The following is a 19,508-nucleotide window of genomic DNA, read 5'->3' as shown; positions in this document are numbered from 1 at the left end:
GGAGGGGGTACAGATGACTGCTTTATCTCCCCTCCCCCTTCCCCGGGAAGGAGCATTTTGAGATCCTTTTCGCTGTAGGTGGTAGAGAGTAATTTATGGTCAGAACAGAGTGTGATTGCAGTGTGCTGTGCCCATATTCCCAGCCCTCCCTCAGAACACCCTGATGGATGCTCCAGCAGTTCCTCCCCATGTTGTTTGGTACAAAATAAACTGCCACCCCAAAGAGGCTATTCTTTCTCACCAAAAAAAGAAGGGAAAAAGGTTACTGAGAAAATAGCTGGGAGAAAAACAAATGTGTTGCGTGAGAAAGAAAGCTATTTAAGGTGATTTTCTTTAAACATAAGTGTGTGTGGAATTAGATTAGTAATTTCTCAAAATAAATTCAGTTTTAAGTTTACCTGTGTCTTAAATTGGTTCCTAATTCTAAAGAGCAACAGATCCTAGTCCCCCTTCACCTCACATGTGCAGCAAGACTTTTTTTTTTTTAATACTATAGACACAGGGGCTGGGAAGGAGCCACCAAATTTGACCTGGCTTCCTAATTCATCCTCCTACGTCATATGAGACCTTAGAACGGATTGCTGGGGGAGACAGCTCAGTGGTAGAGTGCGTGCCTAGCATGCATAGGGTCCCCAGTACCTTCATTAAAAATAAATAAATAAAAACCTAATTACCACCAATTTATTACCAAAAATAAAATAATAAAAATAAAAACATGAAAAAAAGGAGGGACTGCCTACTTCCAGAAGTGTTCTGTTGCTCTCAGCTTTCTTTTTGCTTGACTGAAGTTGAGGGTGTAGCCCCCCAAAATGATGTTAGTTTATTTCAGATTTCATAAAGCTTAAACTAGTTAAATCACATTATTCCTGTTAAATTTAGAGGGGGAACTAAATTGGACTAATTGGGACCAATAGCCACTGAGCTCTCGAGCGCCTACGTGGTTTGAGGTATAGTTAGGAGTAGGTGAATTCATGAGACCCCACAAAGTAATCGTTCTGGCTTTATTCGTATGAATTTTGTGACCTGTAAGTTTTATCCTGATGCTTAATGCTCAGGGCCTTAATAAGACTTTTATGTCTCATCCTAATGCTGCTCGGCGCAACCCTCTCTCCCGAGGTCATTTCTCTGCTGCCGCTGATGCCTCTTCTCAGTTGCTGGCATGAAAATAAAATGGAGAGGGGGGCGGTCTTTACCATGAAGTTAATGTTGAGCAGGGCGTTTTTCTTGAGATGCCTTAAAAGTCGCCCTTTTACTTACTTCCCGTCTTCCAGGATCCTCACGCTGGGCCTGGGATTTCTCATCATCCCGTTTCTTCCTGCGAGTAACCTGTTCTTCCGCGTGGGCTTCGTGGTCGCAGAGAGAGCGCTGTACCTGCCCAGCGCCGGGTACTGCATGCTGCTCACCTGCGGGCTGGGCGCGCTCAGCAGGCTCACGAAGAGGAAGGTACGGGCCCGGAGCGGAGCCGTTCATGACCACGATGTCGGGTGGACTCCACTAACATTGTCCATGTCTCTCTCTTCTTAAGAAACTGATTGCTGCTCTCGTGCTGGGAATTTTGTTCATAAACACGCTGAGGTGCGTGATCCGCAGCGACGAGTGGCGGACGGAGGACCAGCTTTTTAGAAGTGCCCTGTCTGTGTGTCCCCTCAATGCTAAGGTAGGCTGGCTGCCACGTGTTAAGTTCAGCAGCTTGTTTTGGTTTTTTTTTTTTTTTTTTTTAATGATTTTGATAAAATGTATTAAAATTGCTCTTAGCCAAAATCATTCAAAAGAAATCTTTAAAACCAGGCAATGTCAGTGAAACAGCAGGTGACTTAAGTTTTTCTTCATCTTCCAATTGGTCCAGTGATTAAAGTGGTGACAGGGAAGGGAACAGTAAGTACATGCAGGCTAGGGCCGGGGGAGTCCCACAGTGAACCGTTTAGAACACACTTTTCAAAGCACATGCTCTGGCCTCCTCCAGTCTGTGACTGGAGCTGGTAATACCTATGAATGGACAGCAGTTTGGTTCTGGAAGTTTAAAGTCTGCTGGCTGGCGGGCAGTGCACACAGTTCTCTCAGTGGTGGCTTTCTGCTTGGGATTCCTTCGGATTAGGTAAAAGTAAATAACATAGACTTTAAAGTGGCAGTGTTTTTGTTGATGCAGTCTGGCGGGAATTTGTCTCACCTGTGTTCCTGATGCGTCCAAGCTCTCCTCTAACCCAGCCGTGCCTCTTTGGGCAAGACTAGACTGCCTGTTTTGAACGTTCTGTGCCCTTATCTGTCACGGGGGACAGTGCCTGTCTCCTGGGTATGCTGTGAGGCCTCAGTGAAATAGGGCGTCTGAAGTGCCCTAACACGGTAGTTAGAACACAGTAGGTGCTCAAGAAATGTTTGCTTTCAGTAAGCTCCTCTTCGTTTTGGTTGTCCCATTAAATGGGAGGAAGGAAATGATGATTGCTCAGAATGAGCGGCCGGGGGCTAGGTCAGAGGGGTTCTCTGTTAGCGTGGACCATTGCTGTTATTAAATAGTGGTCCGTTCTCTCCTGGGTCATCGGAATGGGAGGTTCCTAGGATGCTTAAATGTAATTGTCTGGGGGTGGAAATAAGAGCTCCATGGAGTTCTGTCTCATTTCCACATTATTTATTTAAGAGAAAGCAGTGATCTCAGGCAAAATCATATGAATAAATCTAATGAATAATTGATGCCCTATTGAGACCCTGAAGTGCAGGGTAATATAAAAGGTGCTGACTCCTTCTTTGTCTTTTCCTTAGATTAAAACAAAAAACAAAACAAAAAAAAAAACCCTGTTCATATTTTATAGTTCAGAGGTTTAGACAAAAGAGTGAATTACTTCAAGCTTTTATTGTTAATTTGATTTGCTGACCTATCCACTTATTTTATGCTACTAAAAATAAATTGTCTGTGATTTAATTTCATAAATGTTAATGGGTTTGCTTTATTTTTACTTTTCTGTTTGAACAGCAGTAATTACCCCTTCTATTTATGCAGTTCTTCCCCAGAAGGAACTCAGATTTCCTTGTAGATGCTCTATAATTAATCTCCATTATCCTCCCTCTAAGGTTTTTAGAGAGAGGTTATTATTTTCTTTTAATTTTCCAAATGGGAGAAACTGAGGCATGGAAAGATGGAGCCGACAACATCTGAGTTAGTAATTTAGGTGGTAGATGGAGACCTGGTATAGTGCTGTGTCCAACTTACCCTAGTAAATGAGGGGGTGGGACATAGGTGATGTTTGAGCTTCTGTGTCTGCCCTAGCGAGTGACTTCATATGTTACAGGCTGGAAAACACAGGGGGTGCATGGATGGACTCACGTACACAATCATATGTCTGCATGTATAGTTCTCCCTTTGAATTTGAGATATACATGCAAGACCTTGTCTTCAAAAAGGACCTGGTAGTAATAATCCTTCCCAAGAACATTTTTCAGTGATACTATTCGGTGTGAGCAAGATAGATTTTTTTTGTTTGTTTTAGTTTTTTTAACTTTTCACTATAAATTGAAGTGTTAATAAAGTTGTCTTTACTTTTTTTTTTTTTGGAAAAGCTAGGTTGATTTCAGGGAAGAGATCTCATTTAGGAAGACACTGGTTTCATTCAACTCTATTGCAGGAAAAACATTTTCTGAACTCATTTTCACTTTCTATTCATTGATTCTTAAGTACGCACTTGGCACCTGGCTCTGTACGAGGCCCAGATTTACAAAGGAGATCCAGTGCTGTGCTCAGTGCATCTGAATTACCCACAGTGCCTTGCGTACGGCAGGCACTCACTATTAGTGACTGAATTGAGCCAAATGGAAGTTAAATTCTTACTTTGGATGAGATACCAAGTATCTGATTATGGTTACAGTCATTCTTAGTTTTAAGGCTTAAAAGTATGTGGCACTTTGTATCTACCCTGTGATACAATTCTAAATTCTTTTAACAATGAAAGGGATCATATACCACAATGGGATATTTCCTTAAGGATGAGCCAGGATGGGCTGTAGGATTTTTGTATATTAAAGCATTTTAAGTTTAACATCAGATGTTAAGGAAGTTGGAAGCAAACTGGTTTTGGCACTGCTGTGACATGTGCCTTCCATGCGGGGTGCTGTCACTTCGTTGTGTGTACGCATCCTTGGGTCGTGATGGTGGTTTTAGCTGTGGCTTCTGTTATGCTTTGTTGTCTCAGCATAAGAATCACAAGGGCTGGAGGGAAAGTTCAAGAATGAACAGGCTTTTTCAATCTCTTACATCCCATGGAAACAAAAATCACTCATTCTTTAAGCTCTATTTTAAGTAAACCGTTTCTGAGGGGTTTGGTTTGGTTTTTCACAACGGATTATCTAGGCGGCTGTTTTCCATTCAAATACTTCCCTCCAAGTAACTAACAGGATACGGCTGGCCTGTGGGTAAACCTGTTTACTGGTCTTCATTACGGACAACTTGCCTTCTAGGGCTGTATCTGATTTTTAACTAGTTTCATGGAATTAACTGCAGTCTGATTTTCCAGAGCGCCCCTCCTCCCTCCCCTGCCCTTCTGGTCTGTGGCATCCAGGAGTCTAACAGGACACTGGCTCCACTGCAGAGGGCAGTTGAACTCTTTGAGCTTTTTCTGAGAAAACAGAATGTCCTGTAACAAAGGATAGCATCAGGAGCTCAGGGGCGGAAGAGGCGGGAGCCAAGGAGAAGCTGTGTTTGTGTTCTGGGGACCACAAGCACATCCTTGCTCACAGGTTGGAGTCTCCAGATTCAGTCCCTTGGTGTGTGGGGCAAGGGAGGTGAAGTCACACTTCCAGGCTGGGGCTGGGGGAGGCACAAAATCGAACCATTTAGAGCTGACTTTTCAATACATGCCATCCAGCTGTGGCATGAACTAGCCTCCTGCAAGCAGTAACTTGAAGATGGTAATACTTACGAGTGGACGATGACTTGGTTCAGGAAGTTTAAATTATACGGTATGCTGGGCACTAGTATACGTTTCTGTCACCTGTGATTTCCCTGCTTGTGATTCCTTTTGTCCAATTATGTAAAAATAAATGTATAGACTTGAGAATTGGCAGTTAAAAAACAAATGCTATGTTCCATATGTGCTTAAAGACTGTCACACTGCTCCATGCCCTTCCAGAAATATTAGTATTTTTGAAGGCGTGCTGTCTCTGCGGGTTTAGATTGCTAAGGCAGGCTGGGGTTATACATTTAAAAGGGGGTCTGAAGTGTTCAGATGTAATGCCACTTGATGGTGCTCAAACCATTAGTGTAATCCGTCATGTTAGTCTGCTACGGCCACTGTAAAAAAATACCACAGAATGAGTAGCTTAAGCAGCAGAAGTTTGTTTTCTCCCAGCTCTGGAGGCCAGAAGTCCAAGGTCAAGGCGTCGGAAGCAGCGGTTTCTCCTGAGGCCTCTCTGGTGGGCTTGCAGACGGCCGCCTTCTCACTGTGTCCTCACGCGGTCGTTCCAGTGTGTGCAGGCATCCCTGGTGTCTCTGCCTGTGCAGTTTCCTCCTCTGATAAGGACACCAGTCAGATAGGATTAGGGCCCCAAAGAGCCTCATTTCAACTTAATGACCTCTTTAAAGACCCCCTCTTTCAAAACTCACATTCTGGGCTGCTAGAGGTTAGGACTTCAGCATACAAATTTTGGGGACACAATACAACCCCTTAACACCCCAAAAGAAAGATTATTTTACCTTAAGAAAACTAATAGATGGCATGAACGAGTGGGTCTAGAAATTGTCTTGCGCAGCCGGCCCCATCGTCACCCAGCATTGTAATAAATGGGTGTCATACCGTGAGAAGAAACACAGGCTTTGGAGTCTCGGTTCACATTCTGCACCACAGCCTTGGGTAAGATGCTTATCGACGCCAAAGTGGACCCTCGACTTGGAAGGCAGGGTGAGAGCAGCTCCCCGGCAGGGCTGCTCTGAGGAGAAGAGACAGTCTGTCTACAGTGCCAACCCCTGCACCTGCTGACCCTCAGCCCCCGCCGGCCGCTGGTGTCCCTGTTGTCATTGGTCACACTTGGCACATCTAAGTGAGTGAGCATCGTTCTGTAGCATCACCTCCTCTGAGGTTGCTCCCGGCCTTTACACTGTAAGCCTCCAAAAGGCAGCTTTTGATGATCAAGAAATACTTTTGATAACAGTCCTCATGAATTCCTGCAGTTCTGCTGCCCTGGTCTTAGTTCCGGTCCCAGCTCCTTTCCTTGTAGTTTATTCTGAACCCTGGTACCCTTGAGAAGATGCCATAAGCTGGTCTCCCCAGTGCCCTCGAACTGGGATGACCTGAGAACTTCTAGTAGATTTGCAGCTGTGAGTCTGTTTCTTCTCGTCTACTTTACTACCCTCTTTGGTCATTAAACATTCAATTTTTTAATTGAAGTAAAATTCTCCTACCATAAAATTAACCATTTTAGTTCTTCTTAAAATTGAAAATGGAATTACCATATGATCCAGCCATTCTACTTCTGGATGGATGGATAGACAGACAGACAGACAGATAAACAGATCCAAAAGAATTGAAATCAGGTGCCTGGGGTGCAGTTAGCACCTGAAGGAATGAGGGAGAGAGGATGTTATTAGTATAAAGTGGAATGTTTGTAATGCTGCAGAAGAAAAATGTTATACCAGAAAGTGCTGGATTTGTTTGAAAGACAGAATCCTCGTTGTTCCCTCACGTGTGGACTTTGCATCTCAGCCCTGGGTTGCAGGTAGTCGGGTTTGGCGGTAAAACCAGCCCAGCTTCCTAACTTTCCAGCTTTCTCTGTTGAGTTCTTTAGTCAGTATCCTCCTGTCACACTTCAGTGATACCATCTGCTTGTCACATGCCTTTCTTCCAGTCTTTTCTTATGGGGTTAGAGGGGCATTAAAGCACAAGGAGGCCCCTGCATAGGGATTTAGCTCAAGTTCTGGTGGGTGGTGGTTTTTTAATACCATTATCTTCTGCTTTCAGTTAGAAACTGTGATAGGATCCCAGCTCTGAGCAAAGAAGCCTGTCAGCTGATGGCCAAGTTCTTATCTCTCTTTCCAGGTTCACTACAATGTTGGCAAAAACCTGGCTGATAAAGGCAATCAGACAGCCGCCATCAGATACTACCGGGAAGCTGTGAGGTACCGCAAGCATCTTGTCTCACAGAAGAAATGCCATTTATACAGTATACGTGTCAATTTTAACTTTCCAGAGTTAAAAACCCCTCCCTATACAGATTCCCAACTTTAAATTTCAGTTCCTGAGAGCTGAGTGAAGACTACAGGCTTGGTTTCTCTCTCCACTTCCAGATTAAATCCCAAGTACGTTCATGCCATGAATAATCTGGGAAATATCTTAAAGGAAAGGAATGAGCTCCAGGAAGCGGAGCAGCTGCTGTCTTTGGCGGTACAGATACAGTAAGCATTGTTTCTGTAATGATGCTCTTGACAAACCTATGAGCTCCTGCAGTTCTGGGGCCAAAGCCATGCTTTTCCTTGTTTATCTTCCAGGCCAGACTTCGCTGCTGCGTGGATGAATTTAGGCATCGTGCAGAACAGCCTAAAACGGTTCCAAGCCGCTGAGCAAAGTTACCGGACGGCCATCAAGCACCGGAGGAAATACCCAGATTGCTACTACAACCTCGGGCGTTTGGTAAGTGTACGGGTGCCCTGTGCTGCCAAGGAAAAGCTTGGCTTGGTTTCCTTGTTTATAATAAAATGAGAGTGATAGCACCCATTCTAGCCCCTGCATCTTAAGAAGTTCTTTCACATAGGTTTATCTCAGTTGAAAGTAGCTGTTTGATTTCCTTATGTGTTGTTTTTGTAAGTTCTAATTAGAGAGCAGTCCAACTTGAATTTGCCAAGTTAAAGAGATCATGAAGGCAACCGGTTAAACTAAGGAATAAATTACAATTTTAACAGTCCCTTTGTGCCCTGTAAAACAGTATTGCAAGGGGCTACTTCCTGAAAAACATTGATTGCTCTGTTTTTAAAACACAAATTGAACAAAAACTGAAATTAAAAAAACAAACAAACCCTGAGCTTCTCTCTTTTGCTGCCTCAAGGGACTGCCCCCTACATTTTTACTGGTAACTCTCTGCCCATAAAAGCAAGCTCACGAGCCCACAAAAGCGCTGTGAGATTATTTAGTGGAAACAGAACATAATGTGTTCCAGAGTGACTTTCTTTTTTGGAGCACTAACAGGATGGTTATAAAGCTTTTAATGCTCTTGATTTTCTTTTCTTTTAATGGTTTATTTCTTTATTCAAACAAGTATTACAGCAGTAGCTAATACAGTAAGTTCAATAGTCTTAAAACCTGAAAACATATATTGATAATGATGGTCAAATAGATTCTGTCATGATTTCTGAAAGACCTCCACGAGGATGCACAGCTTAATTGTTAAAGCTCCTGATTTCCTTAATTAAGAAAATAACTACACACACAAAATTATATGTGGTGATGGAGATGGTAACTAACATTATTGTGGTCAGCATTTTGCAATATACATGTGTGTCAAATCATCATGTTGTACACCTTAAACCAACATACCTTAAATGCCAATTTTATCTCAGTAAAGCTGGAAATAAAAAAGAAGACTTACCCATAAATAGCAAAAATTTTTAAACAAGAATGATTATATTCTCCCTTCAATTAACCTTTCAGTTTGGCTTCATGAAACCCAATACATATCAGTTTCTACTATATTTAATTTTAGTAAATAAAATTGTTATGGGAAAAACTTTTTGCTTTTTAGCCAAACTAGAATATATGTATAGTGATGTGATTTTTAAAAAAAGTTTGTACATAATTTTCCAGATTTTATCTAGCCTAGCCTCACAGGTTGGATTACATCAAAGTAGTTTTGAAGAGATGCCTATTTATCCTCATTTCAAAGGCCTGAAGCTTCTTGGTCCTGTGGAGTCCTTGTGTGATCAAAACCAGAAGTTCCCAAAAGTAGCTGTGCATCCGAGTCACCCCATCCCGTCTCAGATTTAGGGAATCAGAAACTCCACAGGGTATCTGTAAAGGCGAAAAAAAATGAAACTCCCTGGTGATTCCAGTTCCCTGTTGTGGTCTCTGCATCCGGGAAGCGTCTGTCTGAGCCTGGAGCAGGTAGACTGAGCGGGTCAGAGCGGAAGAGGCTGTCTGGGGAGAGCAGCCTAGAAAACACGAACTACTCTAGGTTTTTTGAAAATCCAGGCTTACGTTTTTCACCGTGACGGGAATGTGTTCGTCGTGGTAAACGGCTTTGCCTCGGGACTGGGTGGTTGTGGTGGTAGAGTTTATGGGTGGAGGAAGCAGGGTGGCAGGAGCCTGTGACTGACTGAGGGAGTTTCACGTCTCCCACTCTGCGTAAGTCACTTGAGGCGGCAGGTACTGCTTATGCTATACATTTTAGAGGGAAGAGACTTGTGCTTTTTCATTATTGGAAAAAAAAAAGAAGACATGTTTCAGTTACATTGTGTCTTGGGAAGATGCCGTGTCTATATACTTACTCGAGCGTAGAAAAGAGGAGTCATTTCTCCCGGGACGGAGGGAAGGTGGCAGTAGCTGGCGGAATCCACACAGCAGCAAGCTGTTTGAACAAGGAAGTGACAGCAGGGTATCCCCATTGTCCAGAGCCCCGTGACCTGGTACACATTCCTGTTTCCTTTCACATTTTCAAATTCGGTGCTTTATGACTAGTTACGTCCTTTGATGTTGAAACAGCTTTCTCTGTGAAACCTGAAGATTGGAGGAGAGCTAAAGCTCTTTTAGTGATAACTGTCGTAGAGGAGGGAAGAGACCTTTTCCCTCTATCCTCCGAGGTTCTCAGACTGGGGCCCTGCGAATTAGACTGAGCACAGTCAGGTTAACAAGAGAAAAGAGTAATGAACACACGCAGTGAGCATGCACGTGGGAGAAATGCAGTGATGAGTAACTCAGAGGGGTGGTTAGAACTTGGACTTACATAGCATCTTGCAAAGAACTATACATTTGTAGAGAAGTGACAAGACAGAGGAAGAAGTTTCAGGCTTCCAAGACAACAAACTGTGGGAGGGTAAATATATGGGGGAAACTAATGAAATGAGGTGTGCCTGCGTGGGTTCATCTTCTCCATGGCCATAAGACTTCCCCAGGAGAGGGGGCTCATGGCCTTCCTCCTTTCTCAGAAGTTTCTGCTTTGAGTCAGATAAGGGAAGCTCCAGGAAAGCTTCTTTCTGCATCTGTTAAATCTCAGATGCCTTCAGTGCAATAATTTTTATGCCAAAATGGTGTATTTGGGGCAGCATGTTCCAGTCCTCCGCATCGTTGTCTTGTGGGCGGGGCTGGGAGGCAGGGGGAGACGATAAAACTTCGCCATAATGATATCAGTAGAGAGCAGAGAATCCAATCATACTCAAAGCAGGGTGGATCCTTGCAAAGTTAATGAAGTGAGAATAGGGGCTGGGAGCATATTGGGTGTCACCAAACACTTGCATTGGTGGTGGTTTTGGGGATTATTGTTTCTGTTTACTGTGTACTGGCACTTGCATATTACACTTGAGATCCATGTGAATTCTTCTTTCATTCCTTTCTTTTTTCTTTTTTGGAGGCAGCTCTTTTTTCAGGCTGTTATTTGTGAAGTGGGTGTACCTGCCTGTAGTCCTCGGTTAGACTTTAAAGCTCTGCTGCTTAGCAGCCATCTTCCTTCCCCTGGTAGCTGCCTGTCAGTGCAATTCCCTGGGGTTTGGAAAATTGAGAATTTATGCTAAATGAGCCCTCTGTAAGAGTTACTGCCCAAGAAAGGAAGATAGAATATAAAACAGGATTTTAGCTCATGCTGCAGCACTCGCTCACATAGAAGATCGTCTGTAGGACTGTATGTATTGAGACCTTGCACTGCTCTCTCTGTGCTGTTTACTCGTTGTGCTGCCATGAAATGATCTTGCTGTGTTTCCTCTTGCCAACTGTTCTTGCTTATTTGAAGATTTTTCTCTCCATTGTTGTTTAATTATCCAGCTCTTGCCTGCTTGACAGCTTAAAAGCATTAAGAGCTTAATCTTTAACAGCTCAACCAGTAGATTTATATATTGGCAAATAATAGGAATTTAATAACTTAAAAGTTTCTTTTTTAAAAAAAAGGCACTCTTCAGTAACGGGAAACAGAAACGTGTTTTGATTTCTGGACCGAGATAAGTCGGGAATATAAGGCAGTTCTCTTGTGACGTAGGGAGTTGAGAAGCTCTGGGTTGTTTGGGAGGCATTACCGATGTGAGAGAATTACAGAGACGTGACCAGAGACGGGTCGTTGTGCAGGGACTAACTGTATCAGTCACGATCCGTTCAGGAGAACCAAAACTGTGCCCTAGGTATCTTAAATAGAGAAGATCCAGTACAGGGCACTGCTTAGACCGTTGCTGGTAGAGCACACGTGGATAGGTGATACTAACTCAGAGAGTTAGAGGATACCCCGTAGGGTTGGGGGAGGAGAAATCCAAGAGCTCAAGAAGGCACCACATCGCAGGAGCTGCACCACCTCAGGAACTGAGATCGTGAAGGAAGGACCACAGTCCATCCTTGGGGCTGTAGAGACACTGCCAAGGACAAGGAAGGAGAGAGCGGGAATGGGGGAAGGGCTGCTGCCGCTTCCAACCAGCTGATGGTCCCCTGTGACTCCTGTTGGCAGAAGCTTAACAAGAAGCCAAGTGGCAGAGGATCCTGGGAAATGCAGTTTGCAGAGTCTAGAAGGATGAGCATAGGACTTATAAGTAAATAACGTGCTTATTACTTTCTCGATGGGCAGTTCTTGCTAAAGTATCGTGTTTCTTTGTTTCCCTTAGCGTGCTTGTTCACTTTGTCTAGATGCTACAAAGGACAAAGTTCAAGTCAAAATAAAAGTAAATGTTACCTGATTCAGTCTATGGTTATTCTTTAATAAATAGTAATAATAATAAAAAATAAAATATGTGAAGAATTTTTTTTGTGGTGTAAATGAAGTTTTGCTGGTTTTCCTGGGTGCATTAAAAAAGAATGTCACCACAGGTCTTGTCCACATGACTCAAATGCATGTCACTTGCTAGAGAGAATTGACTGAGAAATCAGATAGAGAGAGACAGTTAAATGTTGGTATAATTAGGCAATCTAAATTATTTTAAGTTTTTGAACTTCACATATCGTTTCCTCACTTAAGGGCTAAAATGTTGTATCTTGAGTTTCTGAGTCTCATGGGAAATTCTGACAACATCTTTAGCAAAGGACTATTTCACAAATGTTTCCATAATTCATTAAACCTTTCTTTTTCTTGCATAATGTGCCACCTATTTGCTGTGTGGGTCATAGGGCAAGTCAAAATATTTCTATTGTCTAATGAAAAGACAGACTTGACAGTAAGAAAGGAAATAGCCTTAAACTCTCATAAATTATAATGATTTGGACTTTTTTGCAGACTTGAACCAAGTTCATTCCGATGAAATGTGCATTTGAACTGAATTTAAAAGGGCAAGAGAGTCATCTGCTACAAAAACACTCCACTCTCTCCCTCTGCATGCTTTTATTAACTATGCAGATTGAGAGCCAGCTACTTTGTATTCTGTTATCAGTGATAAACAACATTCCTTCTCAAAAGAAAGCAACAGATCATTCTCTCCTTCCTGAAGGAGGCAGGCAGGCTCCAAAGGGCCAAAGGGGTTTACATTACTGCTTTCCCAGAGAGTTCATAAAGTATATCTGAACATACAGTTTTATATGAAACTTAGATGTAAGCAGGGAGAGGCTACAAGACCACTTTTCACAGGGTGACCTTGACCCATGTCGCTTTGAATCACATTAAATATTTTGTTACCATTTAAAATAATACCTTAAATAATACCTAGACTATCTGAAGTCTTTCAAGAAAAATGCGAATGATTAAATTTTTAACTGACCTTTCTGCAGCAGTCTGAAACATGATTTGACATGGAATCACTAAATTATGGGTGGTGGTAAAAAGGTTGTGGGCTCAGGAACTGGACTCCTGGGTCCCATTCCCTGCTCTGTCGTTTCTAGATGTGGGACTTGGGGCAAGTCACCTCATTTCTCTGTGTCTCAGTTACTTCATCTGTAAAATGGGGCTGGTTCTCTTCACTGAGATTGTTTCAAGGATTAAATGAGTTAATATGAAAAATGAGAAGCTCGGTAGATATAAGTTCGGTTTGGGGTTTGATTTGGTTATGTCTTAGAGCAAAAAAAAATGGTGTCTTGATGTTGGGGCTGCATGCTTTATTTTCAGTATGCGGATCTAAATCGTCACGTGGATGCGCTGAACGCGTGGAGAAATGCCACCGTGCTGAAGCCGGAGCACAGCCTGGCTTGGAACAACATGATCATACTCCTTGATAACACAGGTACGGAGACGTCGATTCCGTGAACCAGAGGGGACGGCTCCACGGCTCAGCACCGCTGGCTCATTAGGAGATGTAGATCAGTGTGCTTTTTTTCCCTAGTGTGTGTTAGAGTGGGTTTTTTTTTTTTTTTTTAGTCACTATGGGGTTCAATATTTTGCATAACCAAAATGTCTATTTTCTAGAAAATGGAGTCCCCTTTGATATATTGGAATGTGAATGTTTGGGACAGTGACACTTTACTTGGAGTTGGTGTTGAGTAACATTAGCAGGTGTGTCCTCATATCTTGTCTCTTCTGAAGCCTGTTATCTGGCAAGGGCCACCATCCGGGCTCCTGGAGGTACCCAGAGGTCAGCAAGAATGGCTTCTGGGCTTTTCAAGTGGATGGTGCTAAGTCCATGCGCTGAAGGGCATGGCCAGTACTCAAAGGAGACACCCTCAAACCTACACTCACAGATTCTTATTCTAGATATAAGGCTAATAAACTGACGATCTGGTTCTGAGCCCAGGGGAGACTTGATCAGTTAGAAGTTTCTCTGCTCCCCTAGTTTTAAAAATCCAACCATCCGTAGGAAATGATAGTTTTAATTCGGCAGAATTTAAAGCTGGTGAGCCGTCCAAGCAGTGTGGAAGGAGACAGGCACATGCTTCTAATGGAAGTGTAGAGTGTGTGCTCCAATGTGGTAAATATTCAGTTATTAAAGTGTCTCAGTGACACTGTTATGCTGCAGACTGGTTTTCTCCGATTTGGGTATGACTGGTATCTGGGGGAACATTAAAATTAGGTTTTACGTGCTTTTACAGAATTGAATCAAGAGCTGTTTGTGTATTATGTCAGAATTGTGCTGGACTGCAGGGGCTTTGTAGTTGATAGGATCGCGCGTGCGCGCGCGTGTGTGCATTATGTGTGCACATGCATCACATGTTCCACATTGATTTTCTTAAGTAGTTTATTCCTAGTCGTTCTGCATAAATGCACAAAATCCCTGTTAATTAAAGTGACTGAAATACTAGTAAAATGTGAGCTTTTTTTTTCAAGTTTTCCATTTTTTTACTCAAGGCAATTTGGCCCAAGCTGAAGCCGTTGGAAGGGAGGCCCTGGAATTGATACCTGACGATCACTCTCTGATGTTCTCATTGGCAAACGTGCTGGGGAAGTCCCAGAAGTACAAGGTGTGTGAACTGAAGGCTGTGATGTCTTGCAGTGAGTGCCAGCATCTGACAGGAGCCATACATGTAACTTCTGCCCAGTTCAATTCAGAATTGGACCCAAACCCAAACGGTGGTGGCCACGTACCAGTGGGGCTCCGGCAGTGTGCTTCCTGGAGAAGCTGCCCAGAAGATGAATTTGTGGAGTCAAACTCCACATCCTTTCTGGTCAGAGTTCACCACCATTGCTCAAATGTGGGAGGGGAGGAAAAACCCAAAGGAGGAGCAGGGATGGCTCATCCTAGCTGACGCCCCAGCCCCGGCCCCGGTCCTGGTACGGAGCTGTGATTCTGTGCCTGGTGATGGGGCCAGCGCTCTGGGTTTATTTGTGGGTGTCGTCTTCTGCACAAAAAGGATAATGGTCCACGGGGATACTGGGCTGGTTCTTGCTGCTTCCAAGTTTTTCCTCATCTACAGGAAGGTACAGGTCATTCCAAGGCCCTAGAAGTTTCTGACCAATGAAAACCACAAGATGTTTGATCTGGGGCTGATGTTTGCTCTAACTGGGCTCCTGGGGTTGGCCAGGAGTAGACTGACTCAGAAGGTGCCTAACTCCCTGTGTATCGAAGGGGACTCAGTGTTTTCTAATACCACTGATCTCGGATTTTAATTTTCTGTATGAGCATCACTGAGGGGGCCTGTAAGGATACAGGTGCCCATGTTTCTCCCCGTGTCTCAGCTGGGTTAGGGCAGGGAACATGCATTTTTAACCAGCATCCTTGCTTCCTAACATAGACGTTACAGAAAGCACACTTTTAGAAGGGATGTCTTAGTCCTTTCATGAGAGAAACGTTTCCTTTCTGAATAGGGGCCATATCAGATTTTGATCACACTAAGCCTAAAAGTCATGATTAATTCATATTTGTCTCAGGTTATTTACTTCTCCTATTCAGCTCATTTCAATATCATTATATGTATAATTTTCTATAACAATAGTTGAGAGATTTCATGCATTTCTCTGCTTTTTGAATGATAGGGAGCTTAATAGCTTCAGTATACATTTTTTAATTTCTAGATTATGCCCACAGATAATGTTTTGAGGGGTTTCGTTTTATTTTTTGCAGACCTACTTGTGTAGAGAGGAGGGAGGTGTGGTGTGTGGGTTCCCCTCTGATGACTTTCCAGCTGTCTGTCAGCCTGGGACGGGCAGGGGTCCAGTAACCAGCTTCAGCGAGTCATCTTCAAGATGCAGCTTATACGATCGTTGTATTGATTTTTCTGTCATCCCACAGCCTATGAACTGGACTTCCTATTAAGGTGACAAACCTGGAGTTGATTTGGCTTCCAGTTCACAGTGTTTTTGCTTTTGCTTTTGTTTTTGTTTTTGTTTTTCTAGATTAAGTAGGCAGTACTCCATAAAGCAGAATGGAGAAATGGGTTTCCCGTTTCTCTACACATTTTTGCATCCTAACTGTCGAGGCCAGGGCGCTGAGCCTAAGATAACGAAACAGAAGATGAACTCATGAATTTTTTTTTTTGGCCATATTTAGATACTACTTATTATCTACTTGATAGTTTTCATTAAATTCTTAACACAAATTGTACTTAAAGTGGAAATGTGCTATCACTGCTAGAAATATAAGGGAACTGAAGATAGAATAATGTTACTAAATCTCAGGTAGGTACCACTGTTGGCCAGGGCTCTGAGCCTGAGGGTGGCCTTCTGTTAGCTTCAGGTGTTAGGGGGGTGACCCCAAACCACCACCAAACGGAGACTTTGTCTCAGCTGAACCAGAAGAAAGGAAGGCAAATTGAAGAGGGAACTACTCTTGCTCTGTGATTCGTGGTTTCATCCTCGTACTGGACCAGCCATGTTACCCTCCCAGCTGGGTGGTCCGCAGGGTGTCCCTCGGGAAATGCTGGATGAGAGAACAGAGGTGGGTTTAAGGATGTGGCTGTGGTGATGTTGCAGCCCTGCCGGCCGGGGTGGCTGAGATGACGTCCGACTGCCCAGTCCTCGCCGCCTCGACAGGACTGACCCTCTCCTGCTTTTTTGTAGGGCCTTCCTCTGTCCCATGTGTTACCCTAAACCTTGGTCAAATACAGTTTGTCTAATGCCCTTTAGAAAATTACGTTCTTTTACCTGTCGATGAAAAAAAAATCCCCTATTTTAAATATGAGTTTATTTATTTGTTAATCGGCATAAATCAGCTCCTCCCCCTGGGCTGGGCAGCATCCTTGAACCTCCACAGAAGATCAGTCTATAAATAGTTCAGTGCTTCCCAGAACAGGTCTGTTAAAAAGCCTGATTTAATAGATGAGCATTTCATGGGCTTTGAGTACATGCAGATGTTTGTGTTCTAACAAGGCCTCCAGCCCGGTCCTGCCTCCCAGGGCCCGGGTGCAGTTCCGGGGCCACTGAAGCATCCTCTCAGGGCTGACACAAGGTTACCTGAGATGGAGCGTGTAACACACACTCACCGTCCCCCACAGACCCACTCTTCCTCCTGATGCCCCTTCTCTTGTCAGCGTGCCCAGGCTCAGAAACTTTGAGTCATTTTTCCTTCCCCCATTACCTTGCCCAACCTCATACCCCTTTCCACCCACCAGCCGTGCCTTGCCAAGAGCAGCAGCCCCCGAGCAGACTGTAAGCCCTGTACCCTGCCCCGCTGCGCCCACTCTCCTGAACTCCACTACATCCTCCAAACCCGAGTCTGACCCCTGTCATCCTGAGTGATGTCCACGAGCGTGAAATTAGTTAAATGAATCAAGCAATGAATCGGGCGTCCGCCGGAGAACTCCAAACTTGCTTTTATCTCTAAATCATGGTCGTGAGTTAACACTGCTTCGTTTGCAGGAAGAGGAGCATTTTAAAGTAGATTAGCGTTCCCTGGCCTTCTCAGTTCTCAGATTTGAGGTTTTAAAGGGAAATGTTTGAAATTAATCAGAAACAGCGCAGCTACAAACCAGCACAAATCGACACAATTCATCTGATTTTTTGGTTTGTTTGCTTTGTTTTTGTTTTTGTTTGCAGCCTACCTAACGTGGCAGGAAAATCTTAGACTTCCTTGAAGGAGCGTTCACTCCTGAAAGTCAGACTGTAGGCACCGACCTTGAGCTGAGTTCTGAGAGTGACATTTACTGACATCTGTATGCTATCCTGATATCTTTATTCAGGCCCTCACAGATGACATTTCTAAAAGACAACTTTTTCCCTGCCAGCTCTGTCTAAAAGGTTGTGGTTTCAGAGATGTTTGCCCAGACTCCCAGCCTGTTTCTCCGGAGTTTCCCAGGAGCGCTGCAGGCCAGCACAGAGCAGGGAAGCTGGTCTCCTGGGCTATAAAATGCGTGATCCTGGACATGGGAAGCCCCCGCCCCGGGAGAAGCTCAGGTCGGGCAGATAGAAGGGACAGACCTGTCCCCGAGCCCCAGCCGTGGTTGTTGAGCCTTAGCCCTTGATCCTGATTAAAGCGTGGGTGGCCCTTGAGAAACCCGAATGTAGATGGTGTGAGTAGCTGCTCCTACAGCTGTGGCCGAGAATAGTGAACAGCATCTTTATTTCTCAGGATCATGGTAGAAGGGAACCATCCCATTGGCCATGGTCCCACGATGAGCAGGTGTGAAAACGCTTGGCCGTGCTTCTTGGTGGCCAGATTAGAAGTGAATACTGTGGGGGAGATTCAAGTCTATGAGGATCGGTTCCCGCACATCAGGACGTTTGGTCACAGTCACCTACAGTCCTGCGGTGGCTAGGGTGACAGGTGGCTGTTCCTCCCTTATTCTCTCTGGTCTTTTTTCCAGCTGAGTGGGCTGCTTCTGGGTTGCCGAGGGGGTTGTGTGTTCTTAGGGGAGGTAAATAGACTCCCACCTCCTATCTTGAGAATCTTGGTAATGTGGTCATCGATGCTGACCGGAAGTGACACTTCCAAGGGTGTCCTTGGCAGCCCTGCACTCTCCTGTTTTGACCTTTGCCCATCCTCCCCTGCACGCTGAACTGAGCTGCTTGCTCGATGTTGCAGAATTCCCACCCCTTCAGGGAGGCAGGTGACAGAGTATTCATCCTCCTTGTGGCCACCAGCCCCTTCCTACTGCCCTGTCACCTTTGCCCAGGCACACACTTCCCCGATGCATAGACCTTCTGGAGCCTCTTCTCAACAGGGTGTGGCTGTCTGGGGCCTCTCAAGTGTTTCTGGAAGGAGGATTCACAGGAACAAAACGAGCACGTCCAAAGTTTGAAAACCATAGGCGGCAAAACTGCATAAAACTTGTGCATCGTGTGCAGGACCTTATTTCTTATTATTTCATTTTTTTAGGAATCTGAAGCCTTATTCCTCAAAGCAATTAAAGCTCACCCAAATGCTGCAAGTTACCATGGCAATTTGGGTAAGGAAATTTTTCATTTTGAGTCATACCGAAATTCTATGTAATTTTAATGAAATGGGTGCATTTCTGTAAAATCAATGTTGGGAAAGTTGCTTTTCAAATCTAGCCTGTACTGGCCTTTATAATCTGATTCTAAAACATGGTCTTTTTAAAGAGGTTATTACATCAACAGGGTAGCTAAATAATAGTCATACTTACAAATCTGAATGGTGTGGTCAGAACAACCCCTCACTGCCACCAGTTAATCACCTTCTGATGATACAGTTCAGATTTTCTTCCTTTGTGTGATGGATCCCAGAACATTAAACTGAGAAGGACTTTGAAAGTTTGCAGTCTGCCGTCTGTCCTTTTGCCTCTTCTATAGTGGACCGTCCATTCTAGCCTGGTCTTCCCTGTCTTCTTATGTCCTCCTAAGTCTTGGCTAAAAATGCATTTACAGTGATTTATTATGTAGAATTCCTTTCTTCTACGTTTGCCTCTCAGTAGTTCAGATTTTTAGAGCACGGCACGTTGATGTTTGGAAGGCTCAGTCACACGAGTATTTTTTCCACCAAATCTGTTCCCTAAAGACTCTGTAGCTTCTCATTGCAAAAGTCATGAAGCATCAGTATTTGTTCTTCTGCCTGTGTAGAAAGCTAGTTTTACTTACAGAATCATTGTAATAGTCAGAGGCTT

The 19,508-nt window shown here is 43.9% G+C and overlaps 1 protein-coding gene across 3 annotated transcripts in view; it reads left to right on the top strand.

Annotated features, from left to right (window-relative positions):
* TMTC4 (transmembrane O-mannosyltransferase targeting cadherins 4) overlaps positions 1-19,508 on the top strand; it is a 56,051-nt gene that overhangs the window by 34,686 nt on the left and 1,857 nt on the right. For all 3 annotated transcript variants that reach the window (XM_074378482.1, XM_074378483.1, XM_074378484.1), the window contains exons 10-17: positions 1,272-1,443; positions 1,526-1,657; positions 7,017-7,096; positions 7,265-7,372; positions 7,466-7,607; positions 13,189-13,303; positions 14,362-14,474; positions 18,764-18,833. In XM_074378482.1, the coding sequence (XP_074234583.1) occupies positions 1,272-1,443; positions 1,526-1,657; positions 7,017-7,096; positions 7,265-7,372; positions 7,466-7,607; positions 13,189-13,303; positions 14,362-14,474; positions 18,764-18,833 (932 nt within the window). The remainder of the gene's footprint in view (positions 1-1,271; positions 1,444-1,525; positions 1,658-7,016; positions 7,097-7,264; positions 7,373-7,465; positions 7,608-13,188; positions 13,304-14,361; positions 14,475-18,763; positions 18,834-19,508) is intronic.

This window comes from Camelus bactrianus, chromosome 14, assembly GCF_048773025.1.
Source record: "Camelus bactrianus isolate YW-2024 breed Bactrian camel chromosome 14, ASM4877302v1, whole genome shotgun sequence".
In the NCBI taxonomy this organism is placed as follows: Eukaryota; Metazoa; Chordata; class Mammalia; order Artiodactyla; family Camelidae; genus Camelus; species Camelus bactrianus.
Note: the sequence above shows the minus strand (reverse complement) of the source record. Positions and strands in the feature narration are given on the sequence as shown.